This window comes from Melospiza georgiana, chromosome 3 (genome assembly GCF_028018845.1).
Source record: "Melospiza georgiana isolate bMelGeo1 chromosome 3, bMelGeo1.pri, whole genome shotgun sequence".
In the NCBI taxonomy this organism is placed as follows: domain Eukaryota; kingdom Metazoa; phylum Chordata; class Aves; order Passeriformes; family Passerellidae; genus Melospiza; species Melospiza georgiana.
Window position 1 is genome coordinate 59,398,292 of NC_080432.1, and position 22,191 is coordinate 59,420,482.

General features: G+C 34.7%; 1 protein-coding gene across 2 annotated transcripts in view; it reads left to right on the plus strand.

Moving 5' to 3' along the window:
• FMN2 (formin 2) overlaps nucleotides 1–22,191 on the plus strand; it is a 152,997-nt gene that overhangs the window by 22,715 nt on the left and 108,091 nt on the right. For both annotated transcript variants that reach the window (XM_058020006.1, XM_058020007.1), the window contains exons 3-4: nucleotides 6,903–7,050; nucleotides 11,301–11,359. In XM_058020006.1, coding sequence (XP_057875989.1) covers nucleotides 6,903–7,050; nucleotides 11,301–11,359 — 207 coding nt within the window. The remainder of the gene's footprint in view (nucleotides 1–6,902; nucleotides 7,051–11,300; nucleotides 11,360–22,191) is intronic.

The following is a 22,191-nucleotide window of genomic DNA, read 5'->3' on the forward strand; positions in this document are numbered from 1 at the left end:
TAGTGACATGAAGGCTTGACTTAATTTTAACTTATTTGCACTGCTGATATCAGTCTGAAAATTATTAGGAAAACAGACTGTAAATAGACTCCTTTCTCAGAAAACAGACAGAATATACCAGTGATTCAGTTTCCAAAGAACTTTCCCAAGTACTGAGAGCAGCTAGAACTTTAATTCTAAACTGCAGCAGATAGCTGGCAACAATACATGCAGATTTTTTTACAAGCATACTTTCAATGCTTGGGCATACAATAAGTAAGACTGAATGCAGTCCCACCTCAGAGCAGTATTTATCAGAGCAGTACATTTGAGTACTTGATTTTATCATAATACATTGGAGTCAATAGTGAATAAAAATTTAAAAGTGAACAAGTCAAAATTGAGGACTAGAGCAGAGAAAATAGATGGTTAATCTGCTGTCTTAACCTTTTTTCAAGTGTAGGTTACCATAGCAGTTCATTTTGGCCAAATCAAAGCCTCCATGTCTCCTCTTCCATTGCCCAGTCACACTTAGTGGCACTTTGTCTTTTGTGGTGAGCAATTCTGAATGTTCTTGAGTGTACTACAATGCAAGCAGTTGGTTGATTGTTGGGCTGAAGTATTGTTCTTATGCTATTTCTCTACTTCCATTCTTAGGAAAATGGTTGGGGTTTTTTGGTTTTTTTTGGGTTTTTTTTTTTGTTTTTTTTTTTTTTTTTTTTTTGTTGTTGTTTTTGTTGTTAGCTCAGGTCCTGAGGTCTTCTTTTACTGTCTTCTTATTTTTCTTTCTTTGTTCTGTTTCTTTGTGATGATGCTACTATATGCACTTTCAACTTAGATGTTTTATGTGTAGCATGTTGCTAGGTTTTCAGAGTTCGTTTTTTTGCCGTGAACATTGATAATTTGCTTGTTGCTCTGAAGAGCCTCAAGAGCCATATACTGAATGTTAAGTTTACAGTACCTGTTTAAAATTTTTAGTATCATTGTGCATATGATGAAGGTGGTGGTCAGCCTGCCACCTCAAGAGATATTTATATTTTATGACTTTCTTTAGGTTAGTTATCTTTCTTCAAAATGTCAGTCATAAAAAGATGCCTTTTCTTACTTGGAATTGCAAATAAATTGAGGGTTGAATTTGCATATATATTGCATATCTCTTTCAAAGAGAGTTTTTACAATAGTAAAAATTACATTGTCAAATTGCATAGAGAAATTTTCTAAATAAGCAGTTTGATTTGCATAATTCAAATTTTTCAGAGTCCAAACTTGTAGAAGAACTGTGTCAGTGAAAATGAAAACAATTCCTGATGAGGATGCTTCTTGTCTCAGCTTACATTTTCTGATGAATCAATGAGAAGGCAAACCCTCAGGTCCTGTCAGTAGTAGCTGATAACCTGGTGGTCTTGGGATGTGGCCTTCCAAGTGGGTGTTTTAGTTGGATGTGTAGAGAAGGTAGGTCTTGACCTGTTTTCTTGAAGGTTAGCCACTGTTCCTTCTTCCAAGGAAAGTTTACTGTAAGCTCACCAGTTGAGCCTATTCAGCTCTGAAAAATGTGGGAGTTACTGGGGAACAGGAAGACCAAGACAGCACTGTAACAGAATGAGAATAGATGTGGAAATCTGAAATTTTGTTTCCTGATTTCCTTTCCCAGTGAGAGCTCTAACTGCAGAGCTATTGGCTTTCTTTGCCTCTCCTGGGATATAGTGTTGAATCCTGAGCGAAGTTTGATGGGATCAAGCATGATTTTTCTCTTTGGTTGAGGAGGCTGAAGTCATTTAATAGGAAATAAATGTTTCATGATTTTTGACAATTGAAGTGTTTTTAACTTCATTGTTGAGGCACGTTGTTTCTCTAAAAAGAAAAAAACCCTTTGACTCAAGTAAAATGCTTATGTAACAAATTTAGTTCATGAGGATAAAGTGCTGCTTCAGCCATACATTACAGTATTATGAAGGACTTGCTGGAAAGCATCTGAACTCACTAGTGCAGCCCAAGGCAGCACAAGTCAAGGGCCATGTTTAATCACTGCTCTGGTTCTGTCAGTGGCAAGACAGAGCTTTGTTACTGAACCTGTCCTCACAAAGTAAACCACTTTCCCCATTCTTAAAAGTATTGATTTCTTTATTTAAAAAGCTGCTTAAAATAAAGCAGTCTCCTGCTGATAAGAGCATTTTGAGGTAGTCTGGCTCTAGTTTCTCGAACTAAAACCTTGCTTCCACAATTAACTCTTTGTATGCAGTGGAGAACATGCAGTTGACTTTCTTTCATTTTAGAGGTACTATGCTTACTATACTAGAATGATTAAACCTCCTGAATGGAAAAAAAATATTAATTCCTTCAACACACTTGAAACAGACTAAATGCCAAGAAATTATATACAAATTTGGACAAACTCTTTGGAGCTCTTAGCCTGGAAAACATTTCTGAGACGTGCCATCTGGTCCTTTCTTATCCCAAGTAACATAAAATGGAATTCCTCTATGAGTTTATCTTATTACATCTTGAATGGAATTATCCTTTTTCCTCTCCTAATTCTTCAACTTCTTCACTCTGAAAGAATGTCATCCAGAATGACTTGATGAGTAGGAACCTTCTCGTAACCACTGCTCTGTGTTTACTCCTGGCCCATTTACACTCGCCTGAGAACATGCCAACAATTCTGTTCTTCCCTTTTCAGTATAACTTTGAATTTTTATAGTTCTAGTGAAAAAAAATTTCAAGTTTAATATTAAAAAAGATATTTCTGCAAAATAGAGGCCTATTACATCATGGCTCAATACAGGAACCAGCAGGCATATGAGTACCAATGCACTCTCATGTAAGAAAGTTTAGAGGTACTGCTGAAATACTTCCTCCCTCTACAGCTGCCCAATACTAGAGCATTGTGCTGCTGTGCTGTCTCACCTTTCCCACCGGACTGTGTTTTGGCTTTTTTCCTTGAGAATTTTCTAAATACTTCTGGTAAGATTTTTCCCCCTTGATCCTCCCATTGCTAATTCATGCTTTTGCAGCCATGTGGGGTAAAGGTGCATACACCTATTGTTATTTCAACCCCATCTCCTATACAGCTTTTAAGCCTTTCTCACCATGGCTGTTTTTGTTCTTTGAACTAGAAGCAGATAAACAGCTGATTAAAAACTGAAACAGCTTTGAGTAGAAGGTGGTACTACCTGCATAGCTCCAGGAGTAATACAGCATGCATTCAAGGTTGCATATTATATTCCTGCAGTGAGGGTTTTACTAATCTGTAATTCAGTCTGTGGCCCAGGGAACAAAACTGGTCTCTGTGTGTAAAATGTGTGAACCCTTTTCTGAAAGGTCCAGGCCCGTCAGAATGACTTCTGATGTTTGCTGCAGGTCTAACTCATGGCCCTACTTTTGGGTCCACCAGCCACATGGCATTTGCTAGGGGCCTTTCTTTGAGTAGCTTCCAACATTCATTTCCATTTTTAAAGATGAGCCAGAAAGAATCTCCAGCTTGAGCAGTGAAGTGAATATTTGATATTAATTTATTACATAGTTGAAATGTAACACTGTGGTAGCAGAGAATGAAAAGTTTTAACAAAAAGCCCTCCTCTGTGCACACTGAGAGCTGTCTGGGAAGAGAGTGAGTTAAACTACAGCCCTGACTCTGTGATTCTAAGTGCTAGCATCTATAAGTGGTAAAATGTATATTGATTAGGTACCATCAGATCCTGCAGGCAGTTTGCCTCGCCCATGTGCAGATGCTCTGCACTTTTAAGAACCAGTGGAAAGTGCTGTGTAAGGACGTGTGGAAACAAGAACTCTTCTTGACATCATGCTTAGTGCGCTGGACTCAGACAGCTTGAAGCTTTCAGAGATGAGTCTGAATAAATAAGACTGGGATCATTTATTACTAGGACATGTATGTGATTTTTTTTTCCCTCAAAAGAGATGCTTTAAAGACTAAATAGTGGAGTCTGAGCAAGGTGAAGGGGAAATTCCAGATGTATCCAAAACTTGATCACGGTAAGTGTATTCATTGACTGTACATACAATGATATTTAGTAAAAATTGCCTCTGAAATGAAAAGATTAAAGGAGAAAAAATTGAATGTGGAAATCTAGGTTTGTGGATGATTGCTTTGTAATTACTAATACTAAAAAACAAACTTTAATTTTTTTATTTGGACTATTTTGGTTTTTTTGCTGGAACAGGACTTCAGCATCACAGAATTGCATATTTCTTCAAGCAGTTCTAAAAATCATGCACATTTATGGCGTTATCAGATTTGTAAGAGGAGAAATGAGGTGGGTTAGTATATTGACTGAAAAGGAGCTGAAGACAAAACACAAAGAGGATTAGGTTTTGGACCATAGCTTCAGTACATAGGAATTAAGATATTCAAATTATTTGTATCTTTTGAAGGGCATGAAAGTAGAGATGGGGTTAATCTTTTCCCCTTTAAAGTGTAATTTATGGACTATCAACTTGCCATCCAGACTATCTTTCTGTCATGAGGGCATGAGGGTTTTTCATATTTTTAAATAGCATTTATAAGCTTGCAAGTAATCTGAAAGTAGTTATTGTTAAATACCTTGTTTATATGGATATGCTTTCATTATAGTGCAAGTCCATAGCATTTTTGAAAATCTACATTTACATCTATAAATTTCCGTTATATGAGGTGTCTAGTCTATTGTCCTTCTCTGTATTGAATACAAAACAAAGAAATCCCCCTGAAATGCAATGCAACCAAAAAATGCTGTCTTTTAAACTCACAAACAAAGCTCCCATGCTGGGTTAAGAGTTTTTTACCAAGTTGTAAGATGATTTAATTTATAACGCCTTATATTTTATATGCTGTAAATTATATCAGCAAGAAAATAGGTACTTCATATTTTCTTGCCTTCATAATGTGTACCATCTGTACAATAATTCTGAGCTCTTTTTTTTTTTTTTTTTTTAATACATCTTGATTCATGTAGACTTATCTCATTTCAAGGATCTGTTGCTAAATTATTCTATTATATCTTTCAAGAACTGGCATGGTGAAATGTCATGTCCAGGAACAGTTTAACTGTTTGTCCTCCTCATTTATGCTATGTCAACATTACCTAGTTGTCATTTGTTTTACTGCCCTATAACCCTACATCCAATCCTGTTGAAAGTCATCTGTGCTTAGTCAGTTAACCCTGTGCAGAGCATGTTCTTCCCTGTGTTCCCTGGACTGTAAAAAGTGGTAGAATGGGCAAGAAAAAAATTGTTCTGTTTTTTCTCAATGACTTTTTCAAGTCTTATTTTCCTCGGTGTTTTTTGAGATTTAAATGGGGCAGAAACATGACTAATAGCAAAATCCAAGACTTTTTCTTCACACAACATGTACAGGTAGAACTCCCTCTACCTCTTACTCAAACAGTATTGGAAATTGGGCACAAACTCAGAAACTCATATCCTTTAAAAAGCTGGAAATAGACAAAGGGAAAGAATTAAGTGACTCCAAGGACTGAATTAATCAAGCCTTTTCAGATGTTCAAATAGAGTAGCATGGTAATGCTACTCTAATGGACAGGCTTTTCGAAGATCACAGAGTTCAGGGTTATGTAAAGAACCTGATGTTATTTTTTCATTAAGCTTTTTATCCATTTATTTTTACCTTTATCTAAAGCCAATGTATGTATCTCGATTTTTGCCATGTTTATTGTACTGGGAAGGTCTAATGAGCTTCTTTTGACCCTGACTGAGGCACCCTCTGTAAAACAGAGGGTTTTCCTTTATTACCAGCATTTGTCTGTTCCAAGTAAGTTGCTCCCAATGGAACATTTTTACTCTTACAGCAATTTATTTTTAGGCAAGTAGAAACTTAGTCACATAGAATAGTGATTATCCCAAAAACAAGCACCATTTTCTTCTTGCTCCTGCATTTCTCTTTAAAGCTCATTATCTGTCAAATTTTAAAAAAATTTTTAATCTGAAAATGAAATATGTACCCACTTTTACTCAGTCAGTAGAATGAATGAAGTCCAATGAACACCATCTTTGTAAGAAGGTATTTCTGTGATATGATTGTATTTTCATTATGTGACGATGGTTTTTCTAGTTTTGTGCTACAATATTTCCATCTGTCCAGATAATTTGCTAGGTTACTTGTGCAATTGCTGTGAATGATCTCTATAGAATTTACAGTATTATAAATGTTTAATCACAAGCTGTGCATGCTGATGCAGACTAGGAGTCACAAGAATAACTGCTTGAATTGTGGTCATCTAAAATCTTGCTGTTAGCTTAAATTCTAAGTTTGCCCTAGTTTTCATCAGAAACTCTGTGTGCTCCTTTTAATCAGAGACTCAAACTCAAAGCTGTTGACTAATAAGGATCTAATCTGATTTGAGCTCAGAGGACTAAGAACACCTTAGCTGTTGGTTTGGAGTTTTTTTCTTTGTACTTCAAAAGAAAATCCACCTTTTTACCTGTTTTTCTAAAAATAGTAAAATGGAAAGGATAAAAATAGGGCTGCAAAGAGTGCATATATCGGTTTAATTACTGCTGAAATAATTCTGTCCATTTTCCTTGCTTGTGTGTTTGGTGTAAAATGATTATGTATGGTGTGGAAAGAAATATTTCCCTCCAAGCCATAAAAGTGGCCATATGTGACAAAGTGCAGTCATGATGGAGAGAATATGTTATAGCTGTAAGAAAAGAAGTGGCAAAGAGCTCCTTACTCAAAAAAAACAGAAAACCAAACCAGAAAACCAAAAGCTTAATTTTCTGTTGTTAATGAACATAAATATTTTAATATAGATTTATCTTAAGTCTTTATCAGACAAAAGAGCATAAAACTAAGTCTGTCTTGATATAGGGGATGTTGAGTTATTTGTACTGGAAACAAAAGCTTAGATATTTTGACCTTGTCTTTCTATATGAACTTTTCCCCCTTTTTTTTTTTTTTTTTTTAATCACAGCAAGACCAGCTTTACACTTGGGCTGCAGTTAGCCAACCCACACATTCAACAGATTACATTGAAGGAAGCTTTCCAAGGAGAATTCCATCTGCATGGCCTCCACCCAAACCTCCAGATGAAGAACAAAGGCTCAAAATTTCAGGAGAAGGTACAGTTCTTGGAAATAGAGAAGATAAATGTATAGGATATAGGAGGCTGCTGTGTTTTAGAATCTGAAATATAAACTTAGTATCTTGGCTACTAACAAACACCTGGTTTTGAGAATCTTGGATTAACTTCAGAAATAATGTCAGCTAGTATGAATCTAATAAAAAATATTCACCAAAAATGCATTCTTTTTGTTAGCAAACAAGATGTGTACCTGGCATTTGTTAAATAATGGATTTTGCCAGGTGCTGTGATCTTTATTCTTTTCCAGCATACATACCTTCAGAGCTATGAGATATGAGTTCTTTTTTCTTCTTAAAAATATGAAAACTTCAGAAGCCAACTGGTGCTATACTGAAAGTTATTAGAGTGGTGTAAAGTATTCCTTTGTAGATTCAGCAGTCCTGTGCTGACAGAGGGGTAGAAAAAATGTATCTGAAAAAATAAAACAAGGACTTGTTTACAAGGTCAGTTTATCTTAAAATTTATGAGGTTATCCTACCAGATGAATTTCTGCGGTCTTCTTCATGCTTTTTAAGAGCATTATTGACACTGACAATTAAAACCAAGCAACTACCTCCCTTGTAGATGACAAAGAAATATAGAAGAGGATTTCAAGCTTGTTTTCTGTTAGTAGTGTTGACCCATAAATACCACAGGTTCCTGGAGGCTTTGCTTTCCATTAATTAGTATTCAGCAGCTCTCAAAACTGTAGACGGCATTCATCCCCATGCTGTCCATGGAGAGCCACTGGGTATTCACAATTTTTTCATTCCTTTCCACTCCTCCTTTTCGTTGCTCAGAGTTGAAGAGTTATTATTTCAACAGATCTCTATGTATTACTTGTAGGCTTTGGGTGGAGTTAATTTCAGATTTGCTTCTCTTTGGGACTTCTCTGCCACTTCCTCTGGAAATGTCTGAACTATTCCTTTTGCCATGGCAACATTTTACTTTTACTGGTATTACTTATTTCAGTGTTCATAAGCAAAACAAGCAATGCAAACAAAAATGCAATACTGCTGTATTTTTCTGTTTAATACTATGCCTTTTACCAAAGGAAATCTATTGGAGATCAAGGAAACATTTCTGCATCCATCCCACTGATGCAATTGAGAGTGTGGAACTCTGCAGTGCTGGATTGTTGAGCTAGTCCAGGTTTTAACCAATGATCTCCTGTTTTATGCTGCACTCAATGGAAGTGCTGCCATATGTAGCAGTAGAATTCAATGCCATCTACTCTGAGAGTTGTGTTTCTCAGCTAGGAGACTTACCTAATGGATGTGTGATCACACTATTTATGAACATGCTGTGCACTTGAAGAACAAAAGGGTGACTTTCAAATTAAATTATTTTGAGGTTTTAGCCCAACAGAGGTTGATGTAAGTCAACAAGAATTTAGTTTCTCTAAAATCTAGAAGAATGTTGATAACATAAAACATTTGGAAATTTAAAGATACACTTAGTGTATTTCTATCAAAAGTACAATACTAATAATATTAAAATGTATTAATTTTGTATGTGATTTGTTTCCATCCTATGTTTTTCTGTTTATTGCACCTACTACATGGATGTAACATTTACAGTAATTTTCTGCTCCTTATCTCAGCTAGTGCCCTCTCAAAAAATACCTGCAAAAGTATTAAGAAATAGAGCTAGAAATAAATTGAAAAGTTATGTATCAGGAATTTTTCTAAGTTTAATAGAAGTAGTTCTTAAGATTTATTTACTGAAATTTTGGTGTGATTTTTCAATGTATGACATGGAGGAAAAGAAAAAGTTATAATTCTTATGAATTCAGCTCAGGCAGGTGAATAATTTAACTTTCTTTAATTGTTCACATGCTTGCCATTTGGAAGAACCTGGAGGTGAGTGATGTGAAACCTGAGCATAAACACCTTCCTCAAAATTTTTAACTAAATTATTTTGTGTATTTATTTCTTTGCAGTGCGTAGGGGACAAATATTTTTAAAAAAGCTTAAGTTATTATGTGCAGGATATCTGTATTTTTTTAATATATAATTATTACTGTCTGAATTAAAGAGATCACCATTAGAAACAATAGTGCCTGAAAAAACCATGCATTTTAGACAAAAGCATTAATTGAGAGAGGATGCAGCAGGATGTTTTTATAGAACCTTTGTTTTTATTGTATGCATTAGCATTAGAAAATATAGTAGGACTTCAAGCTTTAAGTAAGGCAAGAGACAAAATTTTTCAAAGTAGTTAATCATCTGTTTAGTATAGTTTGTGTTTAATAGCGTTCCTGTATGCTCTGTATCATGTGAAGCATTGCTGGAAGTGTGGAAAGGGCTGTTAGAGCGGTTGGGAGTTTTTGTGGTTTTGGGGCAGTGGGTTTTGTCAGGTTAATTATTGTTGTTTCATGATTTTTTTTAGGTTGGTTATTTATTTAAAAACAGACATGTGGAAATATCTAATATGAATTTGGGTTCAAGTCAGCAAATACTTATACTAAATGCATTTTTCAGTTCTGGATTCAGTTAAAGTTTTGGACAAAATGGGCCAACATCAACAGTAAGATCAATGTGTATGGGACTAATTTTCTATTTGAACACCCAATCTCTTCCTGTCTGTTCTTATGGCATTTCACTCCACCATTACCACATCTCAGCACGTTGCCCAAATCTAAAGTCAACAGGGCATTTGCAATTCAATTATTTTAATTCTTTGCTGATGACACTACTCTACTTGACAAGCAGGAAAAGGCAAGTAAGCAGGCACTAGAGTCAAATCATCCCATCTCCCATGGGGCTGTTTAACCACTTGTGAAGACATTCAAAGATTATCCAACTTCTGCAAAATAAAAAAGTCTCAGACCACTAAATAGCAGTCTGGGTTTACCTGAAATCCAAGTCAGTCTCTTAAAAAAATATATAAAAAAAAAACAGAAAAAACCCAATCAAAAAATTTGTTTGATTTGCTTTAAAGGAAAGGTTTCATTTCTCATACAGCACTCTTTTCCCGAATCTTTTTTTTTCCAACTGTGATGGTAGCATTTGGGGTTTTTTTTTCATTTTGCTTAGCAAAAATTGTTGGTCTGCTGGAAGTAGATTTTATTTCCAAATTTTGTTTGACTAACCTTAAAGTTAACTTTTCAGATCACCATTACTTCAGCTTATATTTAGAATCCTTTTTAGAAGGATAACATTTCTTTGGTAAAAATAAGCTAGATAATTCTGTCAAATTGTTTAATATTGATTAATAGATAGGAGCAGTCTGGTCCTCTTTTGTTAAGCATTTTTATGTAAGGGAGGTAGTTATGCTAATTTGAATGGCAGAAAACATTCAGCATTGTGGGTGCATGTCTAATAATAGAAAATCAGCATAGAATAAATCTGTTGTGAGCAAAGATCAAACAGATACTAACATTTCTCTCAAACAGAAAAATCTAAAATCTAAATGAATAGTTATTTATTGCTAGGTGCAGCTTATCCACAGCCAGGTAAAAAAATTGTGGATTGTAAATTTTCAAGCCTTGCGACATAATTCATACTTGCAATTAAACTTCTTCCTTGTATGCCTCACTTCCCAACAGCTGGGATTGTCAGAAAGCTGTGAGGAGGCCAGGTGTCCAAAAATGATGAATCCAGAAGCTCTAGTTCACAGCTGTTTCACTCTTTCTGCAAATGGTCAAGAGATTTCCCTGTTGAATAGTGGTACCTGTAAGCATACAGCAAAGACACCACACATATAGTCTCTGGGCAGGTGTAGAGAAAAATACTTCTGTTCTTGTTATGTGTAAATAACTGTGCCATGATCAGTGAAGAGACATCATTAGCTGTAGCTCCTAAACTGATTAAAGATCTTTGCACGATGTAGCTGCTGTGGAGTTGTTTGATTTTTCCTTTTCCTGATTATTTCCTATTGGGCAAGGAAACTGAGACACAGTGTAGTTCTTTAAGGTCAGAAAAGTCATCTGGTTTTAAAATAAGAAATAGGACCTAGCTGTGGAGTGTCTTATGTTTTGATCTATTTTTAAGATATATATTAGTACCTGTAGCACTGTGGAGTTTTCAAATTTCTGTGGTGGTGAAAGAAAGGAAAACATAGCTGGAAAGAGTCATCCATTTTAAGGACAGGTAATTTTTGGGATAATTTGGAAAGTGGGACAGTACCATTCTTTTCTTTTTAACTTTATACTCCTTTCATGAATTTCTTAATGCTTATTTTAAAAGATCAGTCTTTTTTTTAATTTATAGAATATTAAAATCTGTATCTTCTTTTCAAATTCAGAGTTGAAATCTACGGTCCTAGAAACAGAGAAGCAAGAGGGTGGTGTTCAGCAGGCACAGGTAAGATTCTTACAGAAATGTTTTATCATTTTTTTAAAAGCGGGCAGGAAGCACTACTTCTTCTCAGATATTTTTGAAATAGTTTTGTGTACTAAATGTTCTGTATGAAAAAACTCCAAAGTGAGGGTGTTTTATATGCTCCACAGTGGATGCAGGTGTAAGGATTGAAGGTTCCTGCCTGCCTAAGGTGATTATTACAAAATGTTATCGTCTACTCAAAAATAAGTTAACCCTATGATGGCATTAGTAAGGAATAGTTATAAAATATCTTATTATAGTAGCTAATCTATAAAAGTGCATGTAAAAGATAGTGGCAGGGATTTTTTTCTGACTCTCTCCTCAAGCTTACAGCAGGGGTAGTATGTGAACAGGTTTAGAGGGCATGCTGACCTTAAAAAGGAGATCCTGTAATGCCTGGACAATGGAGACAGTCTGGTCTGTCTTGTGAATAACACTATTCACTTGTTCTGGAAGTCATTAGAAGGAAGGCTAAGTTCTGAAATCTTGGTTTGAAACAAGCAGCGACCAAAAACTCTTGGAATCTCTTCTCTTCCTCTTCTATTTCACAGCTTGTTTCCCTTGTTTCCTTCTTTGTGTTTGTTTTGGTTTTCTTTTATGGGGTGTTTTTTGTTTCTTTTGGTTTGCTGGGTGTTCTGTTGTGGGGTTTAAGGTTTTTTGGTAGTTTTTTTGGGTTTTGGTATTTGTTTTGGGGCTTTTTGTGTTATGACAGGACAATTCAAGCAACACTGTATCAAGCAGCATTTGTGAAAATGGTCAGTAATTTGCTTTTCAGGGAAAAATAAGGAATGTGAAGTTAAATGCATACTACTGATCATTAGACATACAAATTTCATTTGGGCTTGATCACATATTTTGTGAGCCATGGGTGGGGAGCGTATGTGTGCTAACTTTATGGCTTGCCTTGCCAAACAACTGTAAAGAATTCTGCTAGTTGGTTATCTAAATTCTTCTAACTTCATAGTATGGAACATTTTAAAACTGCAGCTCATTAATTAAAATAATATTACAAAATAATACTTCATTCTGGTATTTTAAGTTTAGCCTAAAGTATATTTTTCTCATGATATTTTTATATTTCAGTCACCCAGGTTTCCCTAACAATGGTTTCAATTATTAGTTGTGGTAAAGCCGTTTTTCCCTATACTTCGAGGAAGTTATTGCATGAAAGGAATGGATTTACCCAGTCTCTTGTATTCATTGCAAGAAATGACCTATACAAATGGTTTTCTTATTGGAAATGTAATTAATTTAAATAGGTCTATGAATATGTAGTTATTTTACCTATTTTAAAAAAAGGTATTTTGAGAATTCCGATGAGAATGAAGTTTAACCAGGAGCTCTTGAGCACTGCATGATCACTTGAATTGCATTTACTTGTGTCTGGGAGCTTTTCTTAATTTTTAGGACTAGCCTAGTATCTTGTCCAATCCCTAAATTCCATTTGCTAGTGTTTAGGAGATCCCCATCCCTCTTACTTTGTGGTGATCCCTTATGGCAGTAACATGAACTTCTTCCATTCTATGCTATTATTCATCAATGACCTGCAGGACTAACAGGATCAACTGACTTGCAGAAAGTGAAGTTTTTGCTGTATTATGTCATCATCATTCTGGTTTATTTTTAAAATCAGAGTCTACAGTTTTTTTCCTTTGAGGAACTGTATGTGGATAAAATGTTGTCGTGTGTTCAAATTATTTCTGTAGTGATTAAAGCAGTCAAGCATATTCTATCTATCTATCTATCTATCTATCTATCTATCTATCTATCTATCTATCCATCATCTATCAGTATTTAACTACATCAATCTATAAAAACATCTAGAAAATAGCATGGCCATTATGTTTGTAGGTAAATCCTGTACTGCAATCAGATCATTCTTCATGTTATCTGTACATTTTTTAAGTGATGAACATGTTTCTATTAGAGATCTACCCTCTTGTGTGGTCTGCAGTTTTAATTTCTGAAAAAAGAAAGGGTTGGCTGAAGTTAGCCTAGTAGGTGATTTTTCTCTTTTCCTTTTCATACATAAATGAGAGAGCTCTAGTTTAAAATTTGAATTGATCAACTCAGTCTTTTTACAGACTTCACCCTCCTTTCTCTGGGAAAACACATTTCCCACATACTACTAATATAATTGAAGATTATTGGCCAGAACAGAGTTGTAACATGATGTGCTGATAAATTATCTCAGTTATGATAAACATTTAACAAAAAGAATCAGAATAACTTTAATTTAAAGGCACAAGTAATACAGCCTGGATTGTATAATTTGTTGTCACTTGAAGGAGCTTCTTTATATGTATGCTCTCCATTTCCTTATCTTTACAATATTATATATAATCTGAATATTTTATAGCATAATTTCTGGACATTTTTTAAGAGTGTTTTTTGAGTCCAAAATATCTATTTTTTCTAAATTACAGCTACAAAAACAAGGATGTGGGGGCGTGCTTGCTTTTTATACAGGAATTGTTAGGCAGTGGAAAAGTAAGAAAAGTTGGCAGTCATTTCAAGTCCTGGTTTTGAAATGCCAAATAGCAACGATGTGTGCTTAGTCTTCCCAGTACGAACAGAGAACGTTTTGTTAGCCTTAACTCCTTTAGTGAAAGAAGAAGAGAAAAATTGAGCGTTCTAATTTAGAAACTCTAGATTCAAACCTGATATTTAAATTTGACAGCTGTACTTTGTGCAAGAACCAATTTCTGTTCTGTTTGTACCCCTGATCTTCTCTGTACTATTCTCATACTTTTCCGTACATTTTAACTTACTTTTCAGAGTAGCTTGATTTTGTTTCCATGGTAGGTAAAAATAGATTCTTAGCAAAAAGATGAAGAAAAAAAAAATCCTTTAATGGTAGGATGAGTATATGTAAACTAGGCTTTGGTTAGTAGTGGGACATTACAGAGCCAGAAACCTAAAGTTGTTTGAAAGGCACTTAAAAGAATTGTTTTATACACCATATTATTAAATTATAAAATTATTTTAAATTTCTATGTTGGATCTTTTGTGATGGGAGTCCATTCTGTGGACCACACAATTTTAAAAACAAAGCCCTTTTTAAATTTATTTAATTGTCAGCATCCGGATACAATGAATACTTCATGCCACTTCATGCCTCGTCCCTGTACTCCCACCTCAGGAGAGAAGGTTTTGCCAAACTGTTGCAGTCTATAGCAGTTTGGTTATAAGATAGTTTACACTGACTATTTAAACCCTATTTACATCAGAAAAGCTTGTCATCAAAAAACCCTTATGCTCATAATGTTTCTGTCTTAGTTTGGTTTGGTTCACCACATCTTACCCAACAAATAAATCCTCAACCAAAATGATATGCCCTTTTGGAATTCCAAGTACTTCCACTGGTACTGAAAGCCAGACAAAATTTTGGCAGTTCTGAGGTGCTAAAGATGGGTTTCTACTGCATGATCTATTGGCATACTTTTCAGCAATATCATAGGGAAACAATTCTAATCTTAAAAAAATAAATTGTATCCCAGGTTTTGCCATCTTGAAGATACTTTCTGCTTTATAAAAATAGACTCATGGATTGTATCTTTAGAATATGCCTAACACCCCAATTTACTGGTAACTCCTCTCTCAGTAGGGACCTTCGTTCAGATGCTAGTTTTTGACTATGACTTATTGTAATTCCTTAGGGCAATAGCTTAGTGAGATTGGAAATGTTCCAATTTTGACACTTAGTAATACAAGAAAAAAGGTTCTGAAATCCTGTAAGATAAATACATAATCAGTCTGTTTAAAAAGTATAAAACATTGGTGAGACTGGAATTTACTTTTCATTATTATAAAATGTCACAACTAGAATTTGTCTCAGAAACATGCATGCTGCCCAAAACTCTCTCTTAAAGTAAGTTTCAGAGATTATTCTTTATAGGTGAAGGTAAGATAAAGAAGGTAGACAAAAGATTAGTCTCAAACAGTGAAATACAAAAAAGAATTTTTAAAAAGGTGAGATTTTATAAACCTGCCTTAGACTGTTAAGACACTTGTAGTCTGGTATAAAACCTGTGTTATTTTGGTATTACACAGTTTTTATCAGCACATATACTAACTATAAATAAGACTAGTGAACCACTGGCTTCAACAAAAACCTGAGGAAAATTGGGAACTCTTTGTTGCCTCGCAAACAGCTCTGTGGCTGTGGCATTTTTAACACTGCTTGATTCTGCGTGTTCTTTCTTGAGATATTTATTAAGAAAAAAAAAGTGAAGAAGTGTCAGTCCTCTTCCATCCTTTTGCTTTTTGACAGGTTAATTTTTGCAAGGGGGAAGAGAAGGCTTGAGGAAGCAATGAGCAGTTAGTCTAAAACAATTATTTTCCTACGAAGATATGACTGCCAGAGTTGTAGATTTCAGCAGGGAAAAATAAGTTACATACTTGGGTAAAAAAAAAAAAACCAAAAATATGCATTAAATATTCAAAAGGATCTACTTATACAATTGTCTCATTGAGGAAATAAAGGATTATGACAGAAGTTATTTTTTTTGGGTATTTCCTTATGAATCAACTGAATAGAATTGCATTTCTTCTTTTAAGAACTGTAACAATGTAAACTTTTTACAAAATCATGCCAGAACACCCAAATTTAAGAAAACAAAAAGTTTAAGAAATTCAGAGATATTTCTCTGGGGTTTTTTATCTTGCAAAATGTAAAGCCAGATTTGTAATATGTGATGTGGAGGAACTTACATTCTAATTGTAAGTCCAAAGTTAGAATTGGGATAGCTTAGCTTTAAGCAGTTGGATTTCGGGAAGCAATGTAGGTAGATGGTGTTTTCTTGTTAGCATTCAAAGTAAATGATGTTATATCGGAAACACACAGAAAGGAAAACAAAGTTTGCAGGAAATGAAATGATACAAACCTAGCAGGAGCCTTTACTGCCAGGGTCATTGGAACTGCTGAAATGCAGCATGTTTTGCTTAGGCAGTAAATGGGAATTTAACTTTGTGGAACTCCAGAAAAAGTTAATGCAAATCAAGTGTTTTATGTTCATGTTCATGAAACATAATTTTTATGCAGAAGTTTCAAATTTTATTGATGGAATTCTTAGATTCTTAATATTGGAAGTTACTTTTCAGTTCAAACATGCTGCCATTCTCAGGTTTATTTTTTGGTTTGTCTTCAGAAAGCCTTACAAGCACAAATAGATGTTTTATTTCCTAAAACTGCAGCAGGTAAATTAATTAACTTTTTGAAATATGAAGTGATATTCTCTGAGTTGAGGCCTTAATACAGCTTAAACAGAGACTGTCTGTTCCAGTCTGTGCTGCTTCCCACATGACTAGTAGCCGCTTTGCAACTAAATACTGTCATCTGATACTGGTGGGGTTTCTTTGGCCATGAAAGAAGGATGAGAAGACAAATAGAAATATCAGAAGAGAGGAAGTACTTATTTAGACAGTCTGAAGGGCACCCTAAATTCTGCTTACTCAGCCACTAGATGGCAGTTAAGTATTTTTGAATGGATTGCGAGGCACTCGCAACTCATTCCCAGGCGGTCCTGCAGACACCCTACAGCGGGAATTTTTTTTGTCTCAGTCAAAGGAGCGGCTTTCTGCTAATTAATAACTTAGCCTTTAGAATGTACATACACTTGCCCTGTTTAATCAAACCAAGATTTAGCAATCTGAGCATCTCTCAAAGCAGATCCTCTACCTTCCCAACTCCTCAAAACACTAAATATTTAGAAAGCACTGCTCTGTCACTGTTGTTCTGGTTAGTTAGTTGGGTTTTTTTAAACCAGTGAAATGAAAACATTTGGTTTGGTCTACCAGCCTCATGGATGACTTCCTTTAAAGTGATAATTAAAAAGTTATAAATGAATTAGTATCATTTAAGCAAATAGGTCAATATCCTGTTGAAGACAAAATTTGTTTCTTCAACCACAATCGTGAACCCATCTTCTATTTAGTTTTGATGAGGCAGAAGTTGAAAAAAAATAAAAGGGAAAAAATTGCATTGGACATAATTAATTGACAAAAACATGGACTATAAATCACAGACTACATATTTAAATGAAAAAACAGGAGTATAGAATGTCATGCCTGTGTGGTAGAAAAATGTAAGCAGTTAATTCTCAGAACAAATATTAGTGTTTTGTATTATATCCAGACTTCACAATACTTGGATTGACTTCTGTTATTTTGCTTGAAGGCAATGTTTGCCTTTTTAAAAGAAACAATACATTTTATTCTTTTCAGTGGAGTTACAATAACACATTTTTGCACTCTTCCTCCTAGTCGTGGTGAGACTAAAATTTGTTTTCTCTAATGTGTGTTCTTAATGTCAAGATGAAGTTTTACTTCTGTGCTCATTTTAGTTTCAAAGATTCTTTATTCTCTTTTTCCACTTTTATTGAGACAGACATATATCATAGATCTGAAACACATAAGAATCATATCACAGTTCAGTGTTGAGTGGAACACTCAACTAGGACACTCAACTAGGAGGTCATGATGTACAAACTCTTTTCCACTAATGCCCTCCTCCAAGCAAGGTTAGCTTTCATGTTTGGTCTTTTTTCTCAGGACTTTGCCCATCTCTGAGCAAGGGTATGAGGTAATGGTAGTATGTATTTCCTGCTTTGCCTAGTCAGTGGTAAAATGGTAAGTCTTGCTCTGTTTCTGATGCATTGTTTTGATAACAGCTAAAAGAGATGAAAGTGTGTGCTGTAAAAACCTCTATTTCCTGTGAGTTACTCCTTTCAGGCATTGACTAAAATTCTTAAATTGTGGGTCAAGTTCTTGCAACTAATCTCATTTCACAGCTTCTTCATCACAGATTTTATGAGAATGTATATTAATAATAATATCAACAACAATAATGGTAATAATGTAGATTTTACATCCTTTAATCATATGGGCATTCTTCTCTTTGTGTGACTATGCTTTATACATAGACAAAGATGGGGTTTTTTGTCATTTAAGGTACAAATTCTTGGACGTGCAGCACCAGTGTTAGGGTTTGGGCAATAATTGATGAGAGGAAAAGGAGAATGAGAGTAAAACTGAGAAAATAATTTATTTTAACAAGAATTGTTTGGCAATGCTTTAACTCCAATGCTTTAAATCTTCTCACTATAATGTGAGAGACTTTCACTTTCTGAAAAGGGAGAACTATGGGATAGGGATTGCACAGAAATAATTATCACCTTTCTGTCTGTGTTTGATTCTAAGCATTAATGTATTTCTTCTCTTGCCTTTTACAGTGAGTCTCTTGTAAAATAATAGCAGAGCACTGTAACTTCCCTTAGGGAGCAGTGAATGCAAATGCATGGTAGCTTTATGCTTATTGAAAATTCTCTTTAAATTCTTTACTCTCTTCTTCTCTGACTTCTCACTGTTCTTGCTCATGAAAATAGATAAATTTGAGGTAGTTCTTCTGCCATCTATGAATTCCTGTTTAGAGCAAAACTTATGAGCTGTATTCATTAATTATTAAAATACAATTTTTTCCTAAATTGTCTAAACCATAAATCCTATTTCAGATGAAAGTCCATAAACTCCTTTTATACCAAACTACGATTTGTATTGTAAGTTCCATTATTTACTTATTAAATTTCTCTCATCTTTTGTAGACCAGTGAAAACAGAGATTTTGTTTGTTCAATGGTAACATCCTATACTTGGATTACGTAGAATATTTTTTGGTACTACACTATTTAGATTTCAAGCTTTCTTAAAAAAGAATTCCACAAAAATTGAAGAGAACATATGAAGAAATTACATTAAATACAGGAAAGCAGTTTGAAAAAGTGTATGTGTGTAAGTCAGTGTGTATGTGTACATATCAGTATGTGAAAACTTCTTGTAACATTCCTAGCAGGACATTTAATTTGGCAAGTGGATTTAAACTATTTGAAAGACCTCCTCCACACAAAAGTGAGAACTCTTTCAAGTTCTTCTTATATTTCCCTTGGCATTAAATATCAGGTGCTACCTTTTAGTGGTGTAAATCCTGAGATTTTCTACAATATTCTCCATGTAGAAGGGAGATAAAAAATGCTTTTCTTAGTAAAAATAAGTATGCATTTAACTCGATAGTGCCCTAAATAATTTAAAAATAAACGAAAAATTACATACTTCCAAACCTAAATGAGAACCTAAAAGTAAGGCTGAGAATAATTTCTACTCTTTGGATACAAGGTAGAGTAACAGTTTATCTTCTACTTACATTTAGATCAAAAGTTACTACATTTTCCGTCTTAAGCTGGTACAAACAACAGCAGTAAAATCACTTTTTTCCTTTTCTGTATTTTGAATACCTGTTTTTCTTCATATTTATTCTTTAGAGAGGAAGGCCAAAACTATTCATAAAAACTAACTTGCATATTCCAGAATGTGCAATTGCTGTTTATGATTATTCAACTTTTTCTAAATATACAAATTAGGGGTTTCTTAAATGTTCACTATGCCAGAAAGATTTTAGTTAACTTTCCTATACTTGAAGCTCATTTTTGATTACTTGATTTTGATTGCCTTTTTTAAAGTTCTTTCACTCAAAATGATACGGCTTTGTTTCTAATATAACTTTCACACTTTATAAAAGTTAAAAAAGATGAGATACTTTCAGGCCCCTGCCTTCAGCATGTTTATGGATATATTTGTGGAGGCTCTCTTTCCCTTTCTCCAAACCTTTTCTGTTGTGAGTAGTGGGCTTGTGCTTCAGGGCATCTACAAAGATTTATTGTTACTGTGGATATTTTTTGCTGCCTATTCCCTGTTGGAAGCTTAAGACAAAAGCAACATGTGAACCTCCCATTTTGTGGTCTGGCTGAACTCTGAGATGAAAAGGACAAGTACCGTGCAGAAGTATCATACTCTGGACAGTTGCTTATCAGAATGGGGCAAAGTTCATCTGAAAAATCTTCACCTTTCTTGATCTCCCCTACTAGAGCTTAAAAGGTGTTTTAGGCCCTTCAAATTTAAACCATTGATGTTCACATTTTGGCTCATAGAATCCATATTGTTATTTCTAGCATAAAAGCTTACAATTGATGCATATAAAGAGCATGAAAATAATAATAGAATTAGTTTTCACAGTGACTGCTTTCCAGATTGCTGGACAATTTCAAGTGGAATTGAAAACCAGGGAAAGGTCTGGTTTGAAAAATTCAACACCTTTCTCTAATATGTCAAGGCAGTAATGTTCAAGGTATGCCAGATTTTATGTTTTAACAGAATGAGATGAATTGTTGCCTTGGCCCAGATACACAGGAAAACTACCAAACGCTTTGGTATCATAGCTGAAATACTTTTGAAAAAACACAGGTGACAAAGAAAGGAAGCAATTAATCATGCGTTAGGCATTTCAGCAAGCAATTTAATATTGAGGAGAAAATAAATCCAGACAGTTTTTATCCAAACTTTTAAGGAAATCTGACTTTTAAGGTACCTCTTGCTTATAGGCTGCTGACATAAGTGGCTAGGTTCTAGTTATCTTTTCATCTGCACTAACAGTCTCTTTGCAATCCACAGCACAATAAATCAAAGGCACCAGAAACAGGTTACATAATTTTATAATAAAATTATTAAAGTTCAGCTTTTCTTTCTGTATCCAGTCTCATTTACATGCTTGTTTTACACTGGATGAGTGATAGAACAGTTAAATGAATTTCTGAGCTAAATTAAGCTATGTGGATAGTAAACCCCTTTTGAAGTCATAATTATCTATGTATTGTTTCATGCCTCCCTAATAATGAAATTTCATCTTGTTCAAAATTTGAGAGGGACATTTTGGTTGGTTTTTCAGCCTGGATAGTCAGGACATTTCTCATTGCACATGGAACATGCACAGCCTGTTTGAGAAGTGCTAGGGGCTCCTCTATAGCCATACACAGAATTTTTTTCTTGCTCACTCTTTCATACTCAAGCTACCATGATAAAAAGTGAGGGGTAAGCTTCCACAAGTGTTATTTGTGAAGGTTTAAAGTAATGCTATGTAATACTACAGTAATTAAACTTGACTCCTGTGCATCTCCTAGGGTGGTCAGTGGTTCTGTGAGATTTTATTTTACCTTGTCTTCAGTCTATGAAAATTCTTTTGAGATTTCTATCACAGTAAAACCTGGGGATAATCTAAGGTTATTTTCCAACTAAGTTAAGAGTTACTCCTTAAAAAGAGAAAACTCTTTCAATCTTTGATGTATCTCAAGTTGATTATTTATTTAAATGGGTAATGTAAAGAACTGAGATCTTATCCTCTGAAATATGCTTAGCTCAGGGATAAGGAATTCAAACTGTTCAGGAACAGAAACTTCAAGAATCTAAGCTCTTTGTTCCTCTGACTTCCAGCTTTCCAAGTCAGCATTTGCATCTTTCTTCAAAGGTATAGGTTCCCTGTTGACTCTGTGTTAGTTTATCTGAACTATTTGAATTTCAATAATTATTGATCTCTGCATGCAATGGTTTGGGGGGGTTTTGTCACGCATGATAGGTGTGACAAAACCACTGGGTTGATTAGACATGTCCCAGCTCTTTAGGACAGAAAGAGCTACCTAGTCCATTGCCAGCCTTGTGCAGGCTGGGGTAATCCATTTGTTGCAATATGTGGGAGTAGCTCACACTTACCAAATAAGTTTTATGACTTCAGATAGGGCAATGCACAGCACTGTATTTTGTTTCAGGGCTTGCTTGTTCATTGTTATAGTGGGGAGCATCACTTACTTGTGGTTGTAGGAAGAAAGATCGACCAATGTGAAAAAGCGTACCCCTCGTTGCTATATGTGCAATCTCAGAATAGTAAAAGCTTCACTTGAAAAGGTTTAATCAGGTAATCTGAGGAAGAAACTA